Consider the following 17,635-nt stretch of genomic DNA (forward strand, 5'->3'; position numbering starts at 1 on the left):
TTGGTGCTAGTTTTTGGAGAGTTCTTGACTTAGAACAATGATCCAATTCTAAGAAAAAGTGCCTAACTATTGTCCAACTCAAGTTGATTCCTAAGAAGGTCAAGAACCTTTCTCTATGTGGCTATTGGAATCACATCACTCATGCTATCTTGCACCCACCCTTTCTCAATCAAAGCCTCAACTTGTTGGCGAATTTCCTTGGTTTCACTTGGATTGGTCCTATATGCTAGACGGTTTGGTAAAGAAGAGCCCGGTATCAAATCAATTTGGTGCTCAATCCCTCTCAAAGGTGGAAGTCCATTTGGAGGATCTTGAAACACATCTTGGAACTCTTCTACCAAATTACCTCGACAGGAGGCATGTGCTCCCAGAAGGCAGCCAGGGTTTGCTCCTGCTGGAGCTTTGCGTTCTCTACATTAAGAATTGCTTGCTCAATTTGAAAAAGCGTTAAAGTGGTAACTGGTGGATCCATATCTCCCCTTGCTTTGCCAAATAGAGAAACTTCTATTTATAGACGTGGGAAGCTCTAAGCAAAAAAAAAAAGAGTCTTTCGTTTCGAGTATCGCCACGTGGCTTAATCCCGAAAACTCTTTCAAAAATAGAACACAATAATATAGCGCACATCAGAGAAGAGAGTACCCCCCTTTTCATTTCATAAGAGAGGCCCCCTGCGTCCTTTCTTCATAGATGGAGCAATCCTCACTCGACAGATCGAAAGCGGATCAGTACAAACCCACGTGATCCGTATTCGCTTACGTACCACGCGTGCTTCGTCGTACACTTCCTAGTCCTATTTCACTGGCTTATTTGTACCCGGCTACATGATGGCACTCCCCTCGGCCAATCCTCACTCGACAGCAGCTCCGTCCTAGCGTAGGCGATTGAAGTCAAGCCTCTGCCTCTATCGCTTGATTGAAAGGATCAGACACTTTCCCCTACTTTTGACAGCAGAACGAATTATATTATTAAAATCAGTAAGGTAAACTTGCTTTTGCCGATTTTCCAAGCAATGAGGACTATCAACAAGTGATTCTACTCTAAGAGTTCTAGGAATGGCTAAAAAAAGAGGATGATGAGCCACTATTTCCCTTTCAATGTCACGCCTAGACACAAGGAGTGTAGGCTTAGAACTCTTATCTTTTTTATCTTTTTCACTCTCCCTCTTTTTCTTCATGATAACTTGGTCCTCATGGACTTCTCTTGGAGAGAGAGATTTTAAAGTAACCTTGTGACCATGGAATTCAAAAGATAGTTTGTTGGTAAAACGATCATGTAAAACTTTTCTATCAAATTGCCAAGGCCTTCCCAAAAGAACATGAGTGGCTTCCATGGGCACAACATCACATAATACCTCATCTTTGTATTTTCCAATGGAGAAATGGATGAGGACTTGTTTATTAACAATTATTTCTCCTACCTCACTAAGCCATTGTAATTTGTAGGGCTTTGTATGAGAGATAGTAGGCAATCCAAGCTTGTCTACCACTCTTGTACTAGCCACATTTGCACAACTACCCCCATCCACTATCAAGGAACAAATGTTGTTTTGAATAAGACATTTTGTATGGAAAATATTTTCCCTTTGACTTTCATCAAAAGGTTGTGAAACTTGTCCAAGAAGTCTTCTCACAACTAACAAGTCCCCTTCAAGTGGACATTCGCTCTCTTCCTCACTAGATGTATGAGAATGCAATGAATGCTTAGGAGAATCCGAATCATGCTCACTAACTACAATGCCCTCATGCATGTACATACTTCGTTTGGAAGGACAATTTGCAGCAATATGACCATAACCCATACATTTAAAGCATTTAGTATTAGATGTTCTAGTGGGAGACTTAGGTCTAGATGTAGATGGCTTAGATTCCTTGGGTTGGAAAGAAGAATCTTTGGAAGGATGTTTAGAAAAATAAGTTTTGTTTCTCCAAGACTTGGAGTAGTATCCATCATTGGAAGCATTTTTAAAAGAGTTTTTCTTAGCAAGTTGGGCTTCCACCTTCATTGCAAGATGAACTAAAGAGCCCAATGATGAATACTCTTGTAACTCAACAATGTCTTGAATATCCTTCCTAAGACCACTCACAAACCTAGCAACCATGGCTTCTTCACTTTCTTCTAATTCAATTTTAAGCACAAGCGTCTCAAGCTCCTTATAATATTCATCCACATTTAGCGTGCCTTGTTGAAACCGTTGGAGTCTCAACATGAGGTCTTTCCTAAAATGTGGGGGCACAAACCTAGCGCGCATATGATCCTTCAAAGAGTTCCAAGAGTCCACGGGAGGACCCTTGTGATAGATAATGTCCTTTACAATTCCATGCCACCATTTCATGGCATAATCACTAAACTCTAGAGTGGCTAGCTTAAGCTTATGCTCATCTTGGATCTCATGGATCTCAAAAATTTGTTCACACTTAGCCTCCCAATCTAAATATACATTTGGATCACTAGAACCATTAAAACAAGGTAGCTTGACCGAAGGAAGCTTGGACTTTGCATCATGATAGAAGCCATTGTCGTAGTGAATTCTTTCCCCTTGGTGATGATGTCTTTGTCCATGGACTTGGGGTGGAGTTCTCCTTCTCCTATGCTCATCTTCACGGCCAACATCATTGGAAGAAGCTCTTGTTGAAGGTCTATGATGCTCATCATGAATGGAAGGAGATGGTCTAGCTTGTTGCACCTCCATCTTTTGCAATTTCTCCTCCAACCGTCTAATGGTTCTTTGAGCTTCATGTAATTCACCAAGGATTGAAGCTTTGGAAGGAGAATTCTGCTTGTAGGATGCATCACTTGAAAATCCAGCCATGTGTAATTAAAAATAGCAAACACACAAAAACAGCAAACAAGTTAAAAATTAGCAAAAACAGTGAGCTTTGGCAATGAAACTGCCGAAGTGAAATGAGGCTAAAAAAAGAGATCACTCTCAAAGAAATAATGTTCTTGCACCAATCTGATCTTGAGGCCTTGGAATCCTCAAATGAAATATGTCAAAGCAAGCACACCAATCTCAAGAGCAACCACCACAAAACCAATGAAACAAAAAAGACAAACAAGAAAAGGTATAAGCAAGGAAAGGTAATTGCAAAAGGAAAACTATGTGTAAGACAAACTCAGAGTAAGAATGAAAGACAAGCAAGAAAATAAAGAACTCAATGAGAAAGTAGGCACACAAAAAAATACTTAAGGAAAAGCACTAGAGTAGATGAAGAAAACAAAAATTTAGCTACTGGAAAAAAAAATTTAAAAAAAATGCAAACTGTGCTTTGATTTTCACTGATTTAACTAGAATGATGTAGAGCGAACTGGATTATGAAATTTAAACCACAGAAACTTCAAGATGTTAACTCAATAATGGCACACAAAACTATGTGTAAGACAAACTCAGAGTAAGAATGAAAGACAAGCAAGAAAATAAAGAACTCAATGAGAAAGTAAGCACACAAAAAAATACTTAAGGAAAAGCACTAGAGTAGATGAAGAAAACAAAAATTTAGCTACTGGAAAAAAAAAATTTTAAAAAAATGCAAACTGTGCTTTGATTTTCACTGATTTAACTAGAATGATGTAGAGCGAACTGGATTATGAAATTTAAACCACAGAAACTTCAAGATGTTAACTCAATAATGGCACTGGAATCAATTAAAAACAGTAAGCCAATTGAGAGAAATAAATTTTTCAAAATCGCTGCCAGATTACCGTATTTTTTTCGGCAGAAATGTACACTTTTTTTATTTTATTTATCATTTTTTGTGTACTTCGTATTTTTGAATGATTCTTTTTTCTATTCTTTTCTTACACTTTGAATATCTCAAATCCAGAATTTCAGAATTTTCCAGTGAGTAAATCAATTGCAATAAGGAAAAACAATAAGCACTTTTTTTCAGAAACAGAGGAATCCTAATAGGAATGAAAAACAGAACTATGAACTAGCAAAGACATAATAGAAAATGATGTATTGGAACTTGTATAGGTCTAGAATACAAGTATGAACTCAATTCTAAAAAGAAAAATGCACAAAGGATCAATATCAATTCAGAAAATTATATGACACCAAAGCAAGAAACAATCAAAGCAATAAAAGTACTACTAGAAGTAATGACAATTATGGAATAACATGACTAAGACAAAACTTGACATGATTACAAAATTAAAAGACACATCACAAATTTTAACAACAAGTGAAAGGAAGCTTAAGGTAAACTCTAGGAAGGATAATGCCATTCCAAAAGAGCAACCATACTCATAAGAATTATGAGTGCCATAAACCTTTTCACAAGCACTTGGTGTAAAAGAAAAACAGCAAGAATACTCAAGTAAAATTCTAAAACAGAAACTTAAATTGCAAGAAATTAAAGAGCTCTTGAATTTAAAGTGCACACAACTCAACAATTAAACAAGAAGAACCTAAGACTCATGATACCACATGATGTGATTCCACTAGCCATATAGAGAAAGGTTATTGACCTTCTTAGGAATCACCTTGAGTTGGACATTATAGAGGCACTTTTCTTAGAGTTGGATCATTGTTCTAAGACAAGAACTCACCAAAAACTAGTACCAAATCCCAAACTCATTTGGATGAACCAATTGTAGTCAAATTGAACCGAACAAAAGAGCAAGAAAAGCAAAGGAACAAGATGAATGGACAGAAATATAAAACTGCCGAACCAAAACTCATAAAAAACAGCAAGAACACCAAACCAAAACTCAAGAACACAAGCTAACAAAAACAATAGAAAGAGGAGGAAGGAAGGAGAAGAGAGTGCTCATGAAGATGGAAGGATGTTGGATGATCTCGCCACTAGAAGTGTGGAATGCTCCTAGATAAGAGTGATGCCGCCACTTGAGGACTCCATTGATCCATCAAGATAAGACTAGAGAAGAAGGCTCCAAAAGCTCTCCAAAGTTCACTCAAAATTTGAGTAGAGTTTTCTTAGATTAATTCCAATCTGAATTTTACAAAGAGAGCACCTCTATTTATAGCCTAAGGTGCTGAAAATGCAAGCTAAACAATTTCAAAATTCCCTCCCAAAACATTCTAGAACCGGTGCCTATTCCATGCATGAGGAAGGTGTGACTCTTTCCTTCACTTTGGCACCTCCTATTCTACTCCTACACCTATCTACTAATACACCCCCCTAAAGTTCCTAACTAAAGCCTAAAAGATGCTAAAACAAAAGAGGTTTCTAATGTTTCCCTCTAAGCATCTTCAACTAAAGAAATTACAAAAAGAGAAAATAAATGTCCTCTAGCTCCCAAAGCTTTGAACATGCTTCTTGTAATCCTTTGAGGTGGACTTTGACCTCCATGGGCGTCTTCTATTTGTGCCTCCACCTCGTCTTGATCTTGTTGATTGGCCTCCATGTCCTCTTGAGCTTGATCTCCATCACCTCGAGCCCCTCTTCCACTCAACAATCTAGAACACTCCATATAACCTCCCAATTAACCTTAATATCAACCCCACCAACTTACAATTCCCAAGCCCAACCCAATATAACATCCCTACCCACTTTGAGGACAAAACATCTCCACAAATGAACGGAAATGTTAGAGCATTGGTCTCCCAAAATAGCAAGCCCACTAGGCAGAAGAAGCAATCCTCATGGACGAAAGACTATGTTCAGTAATAGATTAGGAGCATTGTCTTGTGTGATATTGATTGTAGAGCCTTCGGGCCCAATGACTTGTATCAGCACACATCATCTCCTATTAAGGGGATGAAAAACGTAAATAAAGAGATAAGAAAAGTTTCATAACCTAAAGTAGAATATTTAGAATTTAATCTCCCTCTTAGTCGGCAACAGTAGTCATAACCTATCATCTTCCATGTTTTTATTTTTAAGTGACACGAATATTCACTTTTTTTTCACTAGGCTAAGTTTATTAAAACTTGAGAACATGATAATGAAACCAAATTCTATTCAGTCAGAAGTTGATCTGACAAACTTATACCAATACTGGTGACGACCAAGAAAGAATGTATGTTATGGATTTGGATTCATTTTCCTTTTACTACATGTATACAATTATATATATATATATATATATATATATATATATATATTTTGTACTCTCCAGATAAAAACCATTAATGACAATATCCGAAAGTTCGAGAGATCGAAGGATGTAACCACGAGATATTTTCGGTCAACAAAATACCATGTGATTAATATGAAACGAATGATTTCAATTATAAAATAGGAAAATTTTAAAAAAATTACCAGCATTGATATTGTACCAAAGCCCAAAGTTAAGCCCAAAATATAAGAATAAACTCAATAAATACAAAGTACAAAAAGTAAAAGCTCAATAAAGACGATAAGGCCTAATAAAAAAGAAGTATAAATAGGTGACTTGATTAAGATATAAGTAAGATAGCAAGTACACCTACCTGTCCGAGAGAGTCGAGATCCACCTATTCGAGAGAGCCAAGACCAACCTGTCTGAGGAAGTTGAGACCAACTTATTGAGAGGAATCGTAACTAACCTGTCAAAGAGTACCAAGACCCACCTGCTAGAAGAAACCAGAAGACCATGAAGAAGGAAGGATCAGAAGTGTTGAAGTTATAGTTATTTTATCTTGTGTTAAGTCCTATAAATATATATATATATTATGTATTTAAGTATTAGTTGTTTATTCACATTTGTCTAGAAAAAATTATGAACTAAAGAAAAAAAAAAACTCATTTTGTAATCAATTAATGAGATTTTCATTCTAGATTATGTTGTTAGGTTAATGTAGTGATATTAAGAGATAAAAAAGCATCGTATTTGTAGGAACTTTATTTGGAAAAGTTTGATAAATAAAAGAAAGGGTCACCTTATCACTTAGGATACTATTTTGCACTTTAAAGGACAAAAAAGTTATTTACATCTCAAATTATCATAGTAATAACTTAGGAAAAAACTTTAGATAAAGACTATGCATGTTAGTCAATAATATAATGTATGGTAATCATTCTAACTTAAGTATTGAGTTATATTATACTTTCTATATTAATATTTAAATAAGAAATATTAAGTCTTTATGATAAAAGAAAGAAAGACAAATATAAAAAAAAATCATAAATCTATTTAAAAGTGTCAAAAAGGTTAAACATTAAATAAAAAACAAATGTTCGATGAAGACTAGATGACACACACAAAAAGATATATAAAGTGTAGATAACAAACACAAAAATACACTAAGAGATAAGACAACGTTAAGGATAAGAAATAGAAATTGTATACACATGAATACCACACAAGACACAATTTTAATTGCTAACATATATAAAGCACTAGACAGAGGATATGTACCCAATGACTATTGTATCTAAGCCATTCTATATGCATTTTTACTCTTTATGAAATAACATTTATAAAGTTTCTTAGTGCAAGACCAATAGATCATCTATTGCATAGAGAACAACAGTTCTTTGTTAAAGTTTCACTTTATAAAGTATTTATCTCTCTTACAAGAAGTGTTGATATATATTGAGAGTTTTTCTTATAATCTTCTTAAACAACTTCTATTGCAAATCAAAAGTGACAAATGTAGAATACTCGAGAAAGTCAAAAGAGACTTAGTATAAGAGAATACATATATCCTAAGGGAAGATAAATGGATATCCATGAGTGACTTTATGTACTTAGTTTAAGTTATAAGTGAGAGTATATAGTACTTGTAATCATTATTTGATTAGTGGAACCCTTTATAAATTATAAAGGAAAATTTGATATAGGACATGTTGTAGTGAACCAATATAAAATTCTTAAATCTTGTACTATCCCATTTATTAATCTTGTATCACTCATTCGTTGTTTTACACAAGCATCTTGTGAAAAGTCTTTTTGAATTAACCTTTTTCAAAACCATTAGACGATGCCCTTAAACATTTAATTATTTTCTTATTGTGAAAAAATTTCAAAGTGTTCTCAAAATCTCTATTTAAACCCTCAGACTCTTTCTCATTTCTAAAGTTCACTTGTTATTTCAATCTTAGGCTAACACACAAAAGAAGTTAACATTTTGTAATAGGTCGCCAACATACTTAATATTTTGAAACAATCCCCTAATAACTCCTTTAAAATTAATATTGTTTGTTGTTTTTTAGAACAAAATGGTCAAACTACTTTTGTAATCAACACTCTAGTGAAATTTTTTCAAAAAGTTTTTAGTGTAATAAGATTCTTATACTGCTACTTGGAATGATAAAGATAAGTTAGGTTTCAAATCCTTTAAAATGTTGAATTTTATTTCCATGCTCAAACTAACTTCACAAATAATAACTCAAGAAAACACTATAGGTAAAGACTATTCACACCAAACATGTTTGTCATGACCAAACTTATCGGGATGAAGTACACCATGACTACTATGGTTCAAACAATTTCAATAGAATTTAATTACTAATTAATTATAAATTTATAATTAATTAATGAACAAATTGTCAAAATTTATATATATATATATATATATACTACATTAGAAAAAAAGTTCACATTTTATTACAATCTCATTCAAACAACTTTAAAATTAACATTGTTGGTTCTTTTATGATAACATAATTACTTATATGGTCAAAACTCTAATAAGAGATTATATGTCCTGTTGATTCTTATAGTGCTACTTGAAAGAATAAAGGTAAATTAATCTTCAAATCCCTTCACATGTTGAATCTTATTTGCATACTCAAATTAATTTGAAAAAAAATAACTTGACAAATGATAATTCAAGAAACATTTTTAAGGTAAAGATTATACACACCCAAAGATGGTTGTGAAAACGAAACAGATTTTGATATGATGCAGCATGACTAGTATGGTTTATGCATAGTTATATGTAGTTACACATCTTCTTTTAAAAAGGTAAAATCTCAATCAAATAGTATAGATTTAATTATTAGTCAATCACTAATTTAAAACTAATTCATTGAATAAAGTGTCAAAATTTTGTATGTCTACGTTTAGGCCAACATGAAAAAATTGACATTTTATTACAACCCCTCCTACCTCCTTTAAATTAATGTTAATGATTTCTTTCATAATAAAGGTTTCAATTACTTATAAAATTAAAACTTTAAAGGATCAAGTTGCTTATAAAGTCAAAACTCTAATGATAAATTTTGGGAAAAAAATTAATGCAATGTTGATTTTTATAGTATTACTTGTTGGACAAAATTTTATAGTGCTGCGTAGTTAATAGTCATTGTAAAAATATATATTTATTGTCAATAATAATAAAATGTTCCATATACATCTCTTTTTATAAGATAAGAAAAAAGAATGAAACTGAAAATCATGTACTAGAAAAATAAGAGTTTTACCATCTCGCTAAGATTTTAACAGAAGTATAAAATAATTCATCTATTCATCATTCATTTATATATACAATTCATTTATTAAAAAATATTAAAAATATATATTGAATCAAATTCATTCATATATTTTTTATTTAATTTTCAGATGGTCAATTTATTATTTCTAAAAATCCAATAAATATTCCTATCAATACTTAATGGATAAAAAATTATCTAACAATTTTTATAATAAAATATATATTTTAAATACTATTACGCATTTTAATTTTAATTTCTTCAAAAATTATCTGAAATATTACTTTTATGGATGGATTTGATATCATTCATACAAAATATATTAACAAATTAACTGGATTTATTTTTTAATTTATAAAAATAAATTAATAAAATGACTTTTTCATTATAATTGGGTACGAAATGTATCCCATTATTTATATTTATCAACTCTAATTCTAGTGTATAATAGTAATACAAGAGTAAAGTATTGAGTGAGTGATTAAAGGCACAGTATATGTTTTCTCCAAGAGAAAAAGGTAATTATATTTAAAAAATGTTTTGTTAAATAGTTTTTATTTAAACAAATATTTTGTTGATTGAGAAAAAAAAAAGAGTCTTTTTCGAGTAGTACTGATGGACAAAGGAAGGCAGGCTGGTCCAACAGGCCCGGTTCACTGTCAATGCAGGCTTTAGTTTAACCTACGGAACCTGTTTCGAGGTTCTTGCTCCAGTGAGACGCTTCATCACGTTTCTGCTTCTTCCTTTCTCTCTGTTTCCTTTTCACACTCACCGCCTCACCAATATAGTTTTTTTTTTTCTTTGCCTTGTCAAAAGAAATAAAAGGGGAAAAAAAAGAAGGAAAAGTCTAGGGTAGAATTCAATGGTATGGATGACAGGATGGAGAAGACCACCATCTTAGCCATTGCTGCTTCCTCCTCTTTTTCATTTTTCGATGCTTATTCCCAGAGGTACTCCTTGAAGATCTCCTTCAATTTTCTTTTCGGGTGTCTCTAATTTAAAATTAAATACATTTTGGAAAAGTATGAAGAATTGTAGTTGTGTACAAAGATGTATAGTTTCAGTTTTCAAATTGAATCCATGGTAAAAGGTAGGATTTTTATTATTGATAGCGTTATTGGTGTCGTGTATCGTATGGTTTAATTTTAGTTTTTTTGGTGGGTGTGTGGGATTCCGTTATCTTATTCGAAAGGTGGGTTTTTTTAATAAAAGAATGGGAAGGGAGGGTTTGATATTGTTGTGGGGATTGATATGAATGATGACGATGTTTATAAGGTTGATTTGTTCAATTGTTTTTGGAATGGCAACATTGAACCGACCAGAAGCAAAACTCATCAAACTGATGAGGTAGTTCAATCCAATGGGTGGTTCACTTCTCACATGTTGTCTTTCGATGGAATTGGAGAATCATCACCCCTCCACACTCTTGTCCATGGATTCAAGTGCACCTTCTTCTCATCAGGAACTGGATCTGGATATGAATGGCAAAATCACACTCTCTTGTCCATGTCCACCTGATATCAATTTGCCCCTCTCGGTTGAGCGCAGTCCCCCTCCACAGCCATGGAATCCTGACCCTTCTGATACAGTGCTGGATGTTGGTCTTGGTGGTGCTCAAGGATATGAGCCTGAGAGCTTTCTCCAACTCCCCAAAGTTGGAAGGAAATGTGCCAAGCGGCTTGATAGCATATGGGGTGCTTGGTTTTTCTTCAGATTTTACTTCAAGCCAGCATTGCTTGAGAAGTCTAAGGCCAAGGTTGTTAGGGACACCAATGGTGTTTCAGGGTTCGATAAGTCTGATATTAAGCTTGATGTTTTCATGGTTCAACACGACATGGAAAACATGTACATGTGGGTTTTCAAGGAGAGGCCGGAGAATGCATTGGGTAAGATGCAGCTGAGGAGTTACATGAATGGGCATTCCCGCCAAGGGGAGCGTCCATTTCCATTTAGTGCTGACCGGGGTTTTGTTCGATCCCACCGTATGCAACGAAAGCATTACAGAGGGCTTTCAAATCCTCAATGTTTGCATGGCATTGAGGTTGTTCCAGCACCCAATCTTATGAGTCTTGATAAGGATGAACAGAAGAAGTGGATTGAACTCACTGGACGTGATTTGAACTTCACAATCCCTCCAGAAGCTAGTGACTTCAGTTCATGGAGGAATCTTCCCAACACGGACTTTGAGCTTGAGAGACCACTTCCTCTAATCAAGAGTGTTCCAAATCCCCTTCCAAAGAAGCTGCTTAATGGATCTGTGCTAAATTTATCAACTCATCTATCTAACCTCGGAAACGGTGATGGGATAAATCTATCTTCTTCCATTAGCAGCAAGAAAAGAAAGGACTTTTTCTTTTATGGGAATGATGAAGAATGTTGCTTGGCAGTTAATCCTCAATCCGATCGGATCCCAGATTTGGTAATGCACCCAAGCGAATCACTCTGGTTGAATGACTTCAGTGGGGTGATGAAGAATGTGAGTGGACCAGTTACAGCTTCAAAAACTATTTATGAGGATGAACAAGGTTACTTGATCATTATCAGTCTGCCATTCGTTGATCTTCCCAGTGTGAAAGTTACATGGAGGAATACCGTCACTCATGGCATCATAAAGGTTTCCTGTGTGAGCATATCTCGCAAGCCCTTCATCAAAAGAAACGATAGGACATTCAAGCTTGCAGAGCCATTGTCAGAGCACTGCCCTCCTGGAGAGTTTGTTCGTGAAATCCCTCTTCCAACTCGAATTCCTGAAGATGCCAACATAGAAGCTTACTATGATGGGCCAGGATCTGTGCTTGAGATAACTGTGCCTAAGCTTCTTCCAGGATCAGAGGAGCATGAAGTTCGAGTTTGCCTTCGCCCGAATGTGGGGAATGATCTCATGTTGACTTGAGTTAGGCACTTACTGAAAAATACATGGCTATTTCCAGCATGGTCCGTTATTCATTGTTCTAGTAAACTTTGTACCATACTGTGCATTCTATAATACAAATGTATTGCCATATAATTTTTTCCTTCACTAATTGCTGTGCTTCTTGATTGTAAGCGGTCCTCTAAATTCTATATTCTACCATCCATTCTTCAATGATAACCATTATTCTGGTCCACAACTGCAATTGCAGCAACACATAAATATTTTTCTAATGACTGCAACTGCTCCTGCATCTTGTAATGTCAAGAATCATGATGTAACAGCAACTGTCATCTAGAATCACGGGTCCTTCCTTGCCTGTACTAGTATGCTTTCGAATATGTGGGGTCCTGTGCTTCTGAATATTGGCTTCCTTTCTTATCTTGTCCTCTGATATTGGATTCACTGAAATGTTTTCACCCTCTGGATTTTTCTCATCAAGTGTTTGATGTGGTCACACAGTGGAGACCAGAATTAGTTTTATATCTGGTTAAAAATTATGAATTTCAATTTTTGTTTCTGAAGTTATGTACCTTTTGAATTTTAACCTATGTGTGTAGTTGAACCCATTAATTTCAGCTGAGGTGGAAATTTGGTTTAGTCACTTTCACTGCAACTAAAGCCTACACAGGCAATATTGATTTTGTGAATTAGAGGATGGCTAATCTCGTCTTTATTTTACTCCTGAGCAACACCTTGCTTGTTTCAACTTTATTGTGCCTAATCTTATTGTTATTAGTTTTTTCTTCATGTCTTTCAATTGTCATTTTTCATCTATAGTTTTAAATTATATTTTAATATTTTGAAAAAATATCAGTAGTTAAATACATGGAGGAATTACACTATATCACTTTGAGCTTAAGGTTATAAAAGTAGATACTTAATTTCCTTATGTTGTCTAAAAAAATTATAAACAAAAATTAAAAGAAGTATTTTTAAAAAAATAAGAAAAACGTTTAAACATTTAAATGGTGAGTGTATTTTATAAAAAAAAATATGAAAGAGATAAATGTCTACTTAAAAAATATAGGAAAAACATAGAGAATGGGTATTATTTTGTTAAAAATATGTTAATATTAAAAACATGTATTTAATACATTTTAATTGCAATATAATTTACGTATTTAAAGTGAAATTTATTAAAAATTAAGTAAATATTTATGTTATATTGTAGTACTGGTATTATTATACAATGAATTTCTTCATTGGCTAACACATTCTTATAATATTTTGATTCCTTATTCTGAATGGTTATTGTTATAAAGTATTCTTTAATTATGGTATTTTGTGTCTTTAAAAGTTTATGGTAAATGAGAGTATTTCTTAAAGGGTATTTTAGTAAGCGTCATTACCATTTCAAACCACTCCTTTCATATTTATTAGTGTGCTCATTTTAGCTTCTTATCCCTTTTAATCTATTTTTTCTTAAAAAATGTGTTAATAAATAAAAATGATCTTATATCAAATTTATTATAATTGTTCTAATATTTATTATGATTTTAAATAAGATATATAATGGGTATACATTTTTTTTAAATAAATGTTATCTTGTGTATCACACGTACTAGAATATTAATTTGCCAGCGAACCGGGTAGCTTTTTCTTGATTCCTTTCTGTAAAATCGAAATGCACAAGTCTTTACCCTACCAAACTTCAAACGAAATTCATCTTTTGTGAATTCAAAATGTTGACCACTAACATTATCTGTAAACAGAGGCAAATATACCTTGTATACTGAATTAAATACCCCTAAACTTTTTTTAACTTCTATGTAAAAAGGGAGAAGACAAAGACTAATTCTAAACCAGATTCATTTTAGTTTGAAAAGAGAGAAGAGAAACTAATTTTGTGAAGACTAATTCTGAACCAGATTCATTTTAGTTAGAAAAGAGAGAAGAGAAACTAATTTTGTGAAGTAAGACTAATTCTAAACCAGATTCATTTAAGTTAGAAAAGAGAGAAGAGAAACAAATTTTGTTAAGAGAAAACTGCGTATTTCACTACGTCCGTGGTAAAAATGTAGAATGCCTCGTGTTTGGTAAGGAATTAGCTTGATAAGCATAATGAACCAGAATAGAGAAACAGACACCTGAGGCCTGTATTTGTAAACCACGAAACATGATACACACTGAGAAACCAGAATACAACACAAAAGCTTAAAACCTTGCATCTGTCACAACTAAAATAAAATGGAATAAAAGAGAAACGATACCGACAAACATACTTTCTTAACTTAAATCCAAGAACAAAACAACGTCAAGTGAGTCTTTTTAAAAATAAATAGCAAGCAGGTACTAACTAAATTTAGTCTACTTCCTCGATCTTTGGACCAGCACCACTTCCACCAGCAGGAACATCATCGTCCATTGCACCGCCCATGTCTGGACCAGCACCACCCTGGTACATTTTGGCTATGATAGGGTTGCAGAGGCTTTCCAATTCCTTCATTTTGTCCTCAAACTCATCTGCCTCTCCAAGTTGGTTGGTGTCTAGCCACTGGATGGTCTGCTCGACAGCATCCTCGATCTTCTTCTTGTCAGCTGGGTCAAGTTTTCCTCCAATCTTCTCATCCTTCACGGTATTCCTCATGTTGTATGCGTAGTTCTCCAATGCATTCTTTGCCTCTACCTTCTTCTTATGATCTTCATCTTCGGACTTGTACTTCTCGGCCTCTTGAACCATCTTCTCAATTTCTTCCTTTGACAATCTACCCTTATCGTTGGTAATGGTGATTTTGTTCTTTTGGCCAGTAGTCTTGTCTTCGGCAGAGACATTCAAGATACCATTGGCATCAATGTCGAAGCACACTGTGATTTGAGGAACACCCCTGGGTGCAGGAGGAATGCCTGAAAGTTCAAATTTGCCCAGCAAATTGTTATCTCTGGTCCTTGTTCTCTCACCTTCATAAACCTGGATCAAAACACCTGGCTGGTTGTCAGAATAGGTTGAGAAAACCTGTTCTTTCTTTGTTGGGATGGTAGTGTTCCTGGGGATCAAGACTGTCATAACCCCACCAGCAGTTTCCAACCCGAGAGAGAGTGGGGTGACATCAAGCAAGAGAAGATCTTGGACCTTCTCGTTACCCTCACCACTCAAGATAGCAGCTTGAACAGCAGCACCATATGCCACAGCCTCATCTGGGTTGATACTCTTGCAGAGCTCCTTTCCATTAAAGAAATCCTGCAGAAGTTGTTGAACCTTGGGAATTCTAGTGGAGCCACCAACTAGTACAACATCATGGACAGTCCTCTTGTCCATCTTAGCATCTCTTAAACACTTCTCAACAGGTTCCATGCACTTACGGAAGAGATCCATATTCAGCTCTTCAAACCTGGCACGGGTAATGGTGGAATAGAAATCAATTCCTTCATACAAAGAATCAATTTCAATGGTGGTTTGTGCAGTAGACGATAGAGTTCTCTTTGCCCTCTCACAAGAAGTCCTCAACCTCCTAAGTGCTCTTGGGTTGCCACTGATATCCTTCTTGTTCTTTCTCTTGAACTCTTGAACAAAATGGTTCACCATCCTGTTATCAAAATCCTCACCTCCGAGATGAGTGTCCCCAGCTGTGGCTTTCACCTCAAAGATACCCTCTTCAATGGTTAGTAAAGAGACATCAAAGGTACCACCCCCTAGATCAAAAATCAAGACATTCTTCTCACCGACACTGGTAGCCTTCTTGTCAAGACCATAAGCAATAGCAGCAGCAGTTGGCTCATTGATAATTCGCATGACATTAAGACCAGCAATAACACCAGCATCCTTGGTAGCTTGACGCTGAGAATCGTTAAAGTAGGCCGGGACAGTAACAACAGCATTCTTGATCGAAGTGCCAAGATAAGCTTCAGCAATCTCACGCATTTTCATAAGTACCATGGAAGAGATTTCTTCTGCGGAAAACTGCTTATCTTCACCCTTGTAGCTAACCTGAATCATTGGCTTATCACCGGGTCCAGCAAAAACCTTAAAAGGCCACAATTTCATATCACTCTGAACAGAAGCATCGGAGACTCTACGACCAATCAATCTCTTGGCATCTGTAAAAGATACAAAACAAATATATAAACATGTGCATTGATGACAAGCAAAGGTCTACTATGCTACAAAATGCAACGAGAAAAATACTAAAACAACCGATCTGCAGGACCACGACAATCAATAGCGCATTTAGGGTAAAAATACGTGAAAAAAATTCTTAGTCAAAACAGTCAAATTATGTTAAAAAAAGTCAGAATGAAGACCGTGTTTGAATGAACTTTTCACCAGTGCACAATCTCCTAATTACCGATGTTTCCAAAAACTGTTAAGTAGAGCTTATTATAATTTATAAAAGAAACTCATTTCTCTAAGCGAAGACATAATGAATCCACAAGCACTAAACCTTCTGAACATGTAATTTACATCCAACATACACATTCTTTATACACATACATAAAGAGAACAGCCAAAACACTTTATAAATCGACAGGGACAACATGCGTTCACATCACGACTTCTTCAATACATAAATAATCCGCAGTAAGAAAAGGTGCGCAAGACACCTCAATCAACGTTCAGTATTCAACACCAGTAAAAAATGCACAATATCCATCAAAATGATATCATGCACTGCAAAGTGCAAAGACTTACATGCACATGCATCGGCTAAATAGAATCAAAAACGAAATTTTCGAAAACAATTTTAAAATAAATTAACTACAAATCAGCATCCCATTCCAAGTCATACCCGCATGCAAAAGAAAAAACACAAAGCGTAATGACACCAACAACATCAAACTAAAAACATGCAATTAAAAGAATGTTGGTAATACAGCTATAAGACTGAAGTAAAAGAACTTACCAAAAACGGTGTTGATAGGGTTCATGGCGACCTGGTTCTTAGCGGCATCACCGATGAGACGCTCGGTGTCGGTGAATCCAACATAAGACGGCGTCGTTCTGTTACCTTGGTCGTTGGCGATGATCTCAACACGATCATGCTGCCAGACACCTACGCATGAGTAGGTGGTTCCGAGATCGATTCCAATGGCTGGACCCTCACCTTTGGCGGCCATGGTGAGTTTGATATTGCGTCGGCGAATGAAGAGAGATCTGAGAGGTATAGAACCGCGGCTGGGGTTAGAGGTTGAGTACGAAGAGGAAGAACCAAGAATAAGAGTGGGGTTTATATAGGAACCGTTTCCCCTTTGTTAGGGTTTGCGAGTCTTTTCCAGAATGTTCCAAGACCTCTCAGGAACCGTTGGATGTGGCTAATCGTGTTTGGACGGTTGCAGATTTAAAGTTTTCCTGGCGGGCTGGACTCTTACACGTAGAGCAGTGGAATTAAAGGTGTAGTCTTGTGTGTATGAACATTTGTTGAATGATAAAGAAATAGTTAATACAATTTAAGAAAAACAATTGTAA

The 17,635-nt window shown here is 35.1% G+C and overlaps 2 protein-coding genes across 2 annotated transcripts; one reads left to right on the forward strand and one right to left on the reverse strand.

Moving 5' to 3' along the window:
* Nucleotides 1-9,951: 9,951 nt before the first annotated feature.
* LOC137829480 (uncharacterized) lies at nucleotides 9,952-12,430 on the forward strand. The gene is made up of 2 exons (XM_068636282.1): nucleotides 9,952-10,270; nucleotides 10,643-12,430. The coding sequence occupies exon 2, from the start codon at nucleotides 10,681-10,683 to the stop codon at nucleotides 12,211-12,213; it is 1,533 nt and encodes a 510-aa protein (XP_068492383.1). The 5' UTR covers nucleotides 9,952-10,270; nucleotides 10,643-10,680; the 3' UTR covers nucleotides 12,214-12,430.
* A 1,876-nt stretch (nucleotides 12,431-14,306) lies between these two features.
* Nucleotides 14,307-17,572, reverse strand: LOC137829483 (heat shock cognate 70 kDa protein 2-like). Its single transcript, XM_068636285.1, has 2 exons — nucleotides 17,073-17,572; nucleotides 14,307-16,269 (listed from the first exon to the last, which is right to left on the reverse strand). The coding sequence occupies exons 1-2, from the start codon at nucleotides 17,284-17,286 to the stop codon at nucleotides 14,537-14,539; spliced, it is 1,947 nt and encodes a 648-aa protein (XP_068492386.1). The 5' UTR covers nucleotides 17,287-17,572; the 3' UTR covers nucleotides 14,307-14,536.
* Between the last annotated feature and the right edge of the window lie 63 nt (nucleotides 17,573-17,635).

The sequence above is a fragment of the Phaseolus vulgaris genome, chromosome 7, assembly GCF_000499845.2.
Source record: "Phaseolus vulgaris cultivar G19833 chromosome 7, P. vulgaris v2.0, whole genome shotgun sequence".
Classification (NCBI taxonomy): Eukaryota; Viridiplantae; Streptophyta; class Magnoliopsida; order Fabales; family Fabaceae; genus Phaseolus; species Phaseolus vulgaris.

Bases quoted from the DNA above. Each gene is read 5' to 3' on its own strand.
- LOC137829480 (XM_068636282.1), top strand. From the start codon at position 10,681: ATGGGTGGTTCACTTCTCACATGTTGTCTTTCGATGGAATTGGAGAAT.
- LOC137829483 (XM_068636285.1), bottom strand. From the start codon at position 17,286: ATGGCCGCCAAAGGTGAGGGTCCAGCCATTGGAATCGATCTCGGAACC. The intron at 16,270-17,072 runs GTAAGTTCTTTT...TATCTTTTACAG, and splicing joins CCCTATCAACACCGTTTTTG to ATGCCAAGAGATTGATTGGT.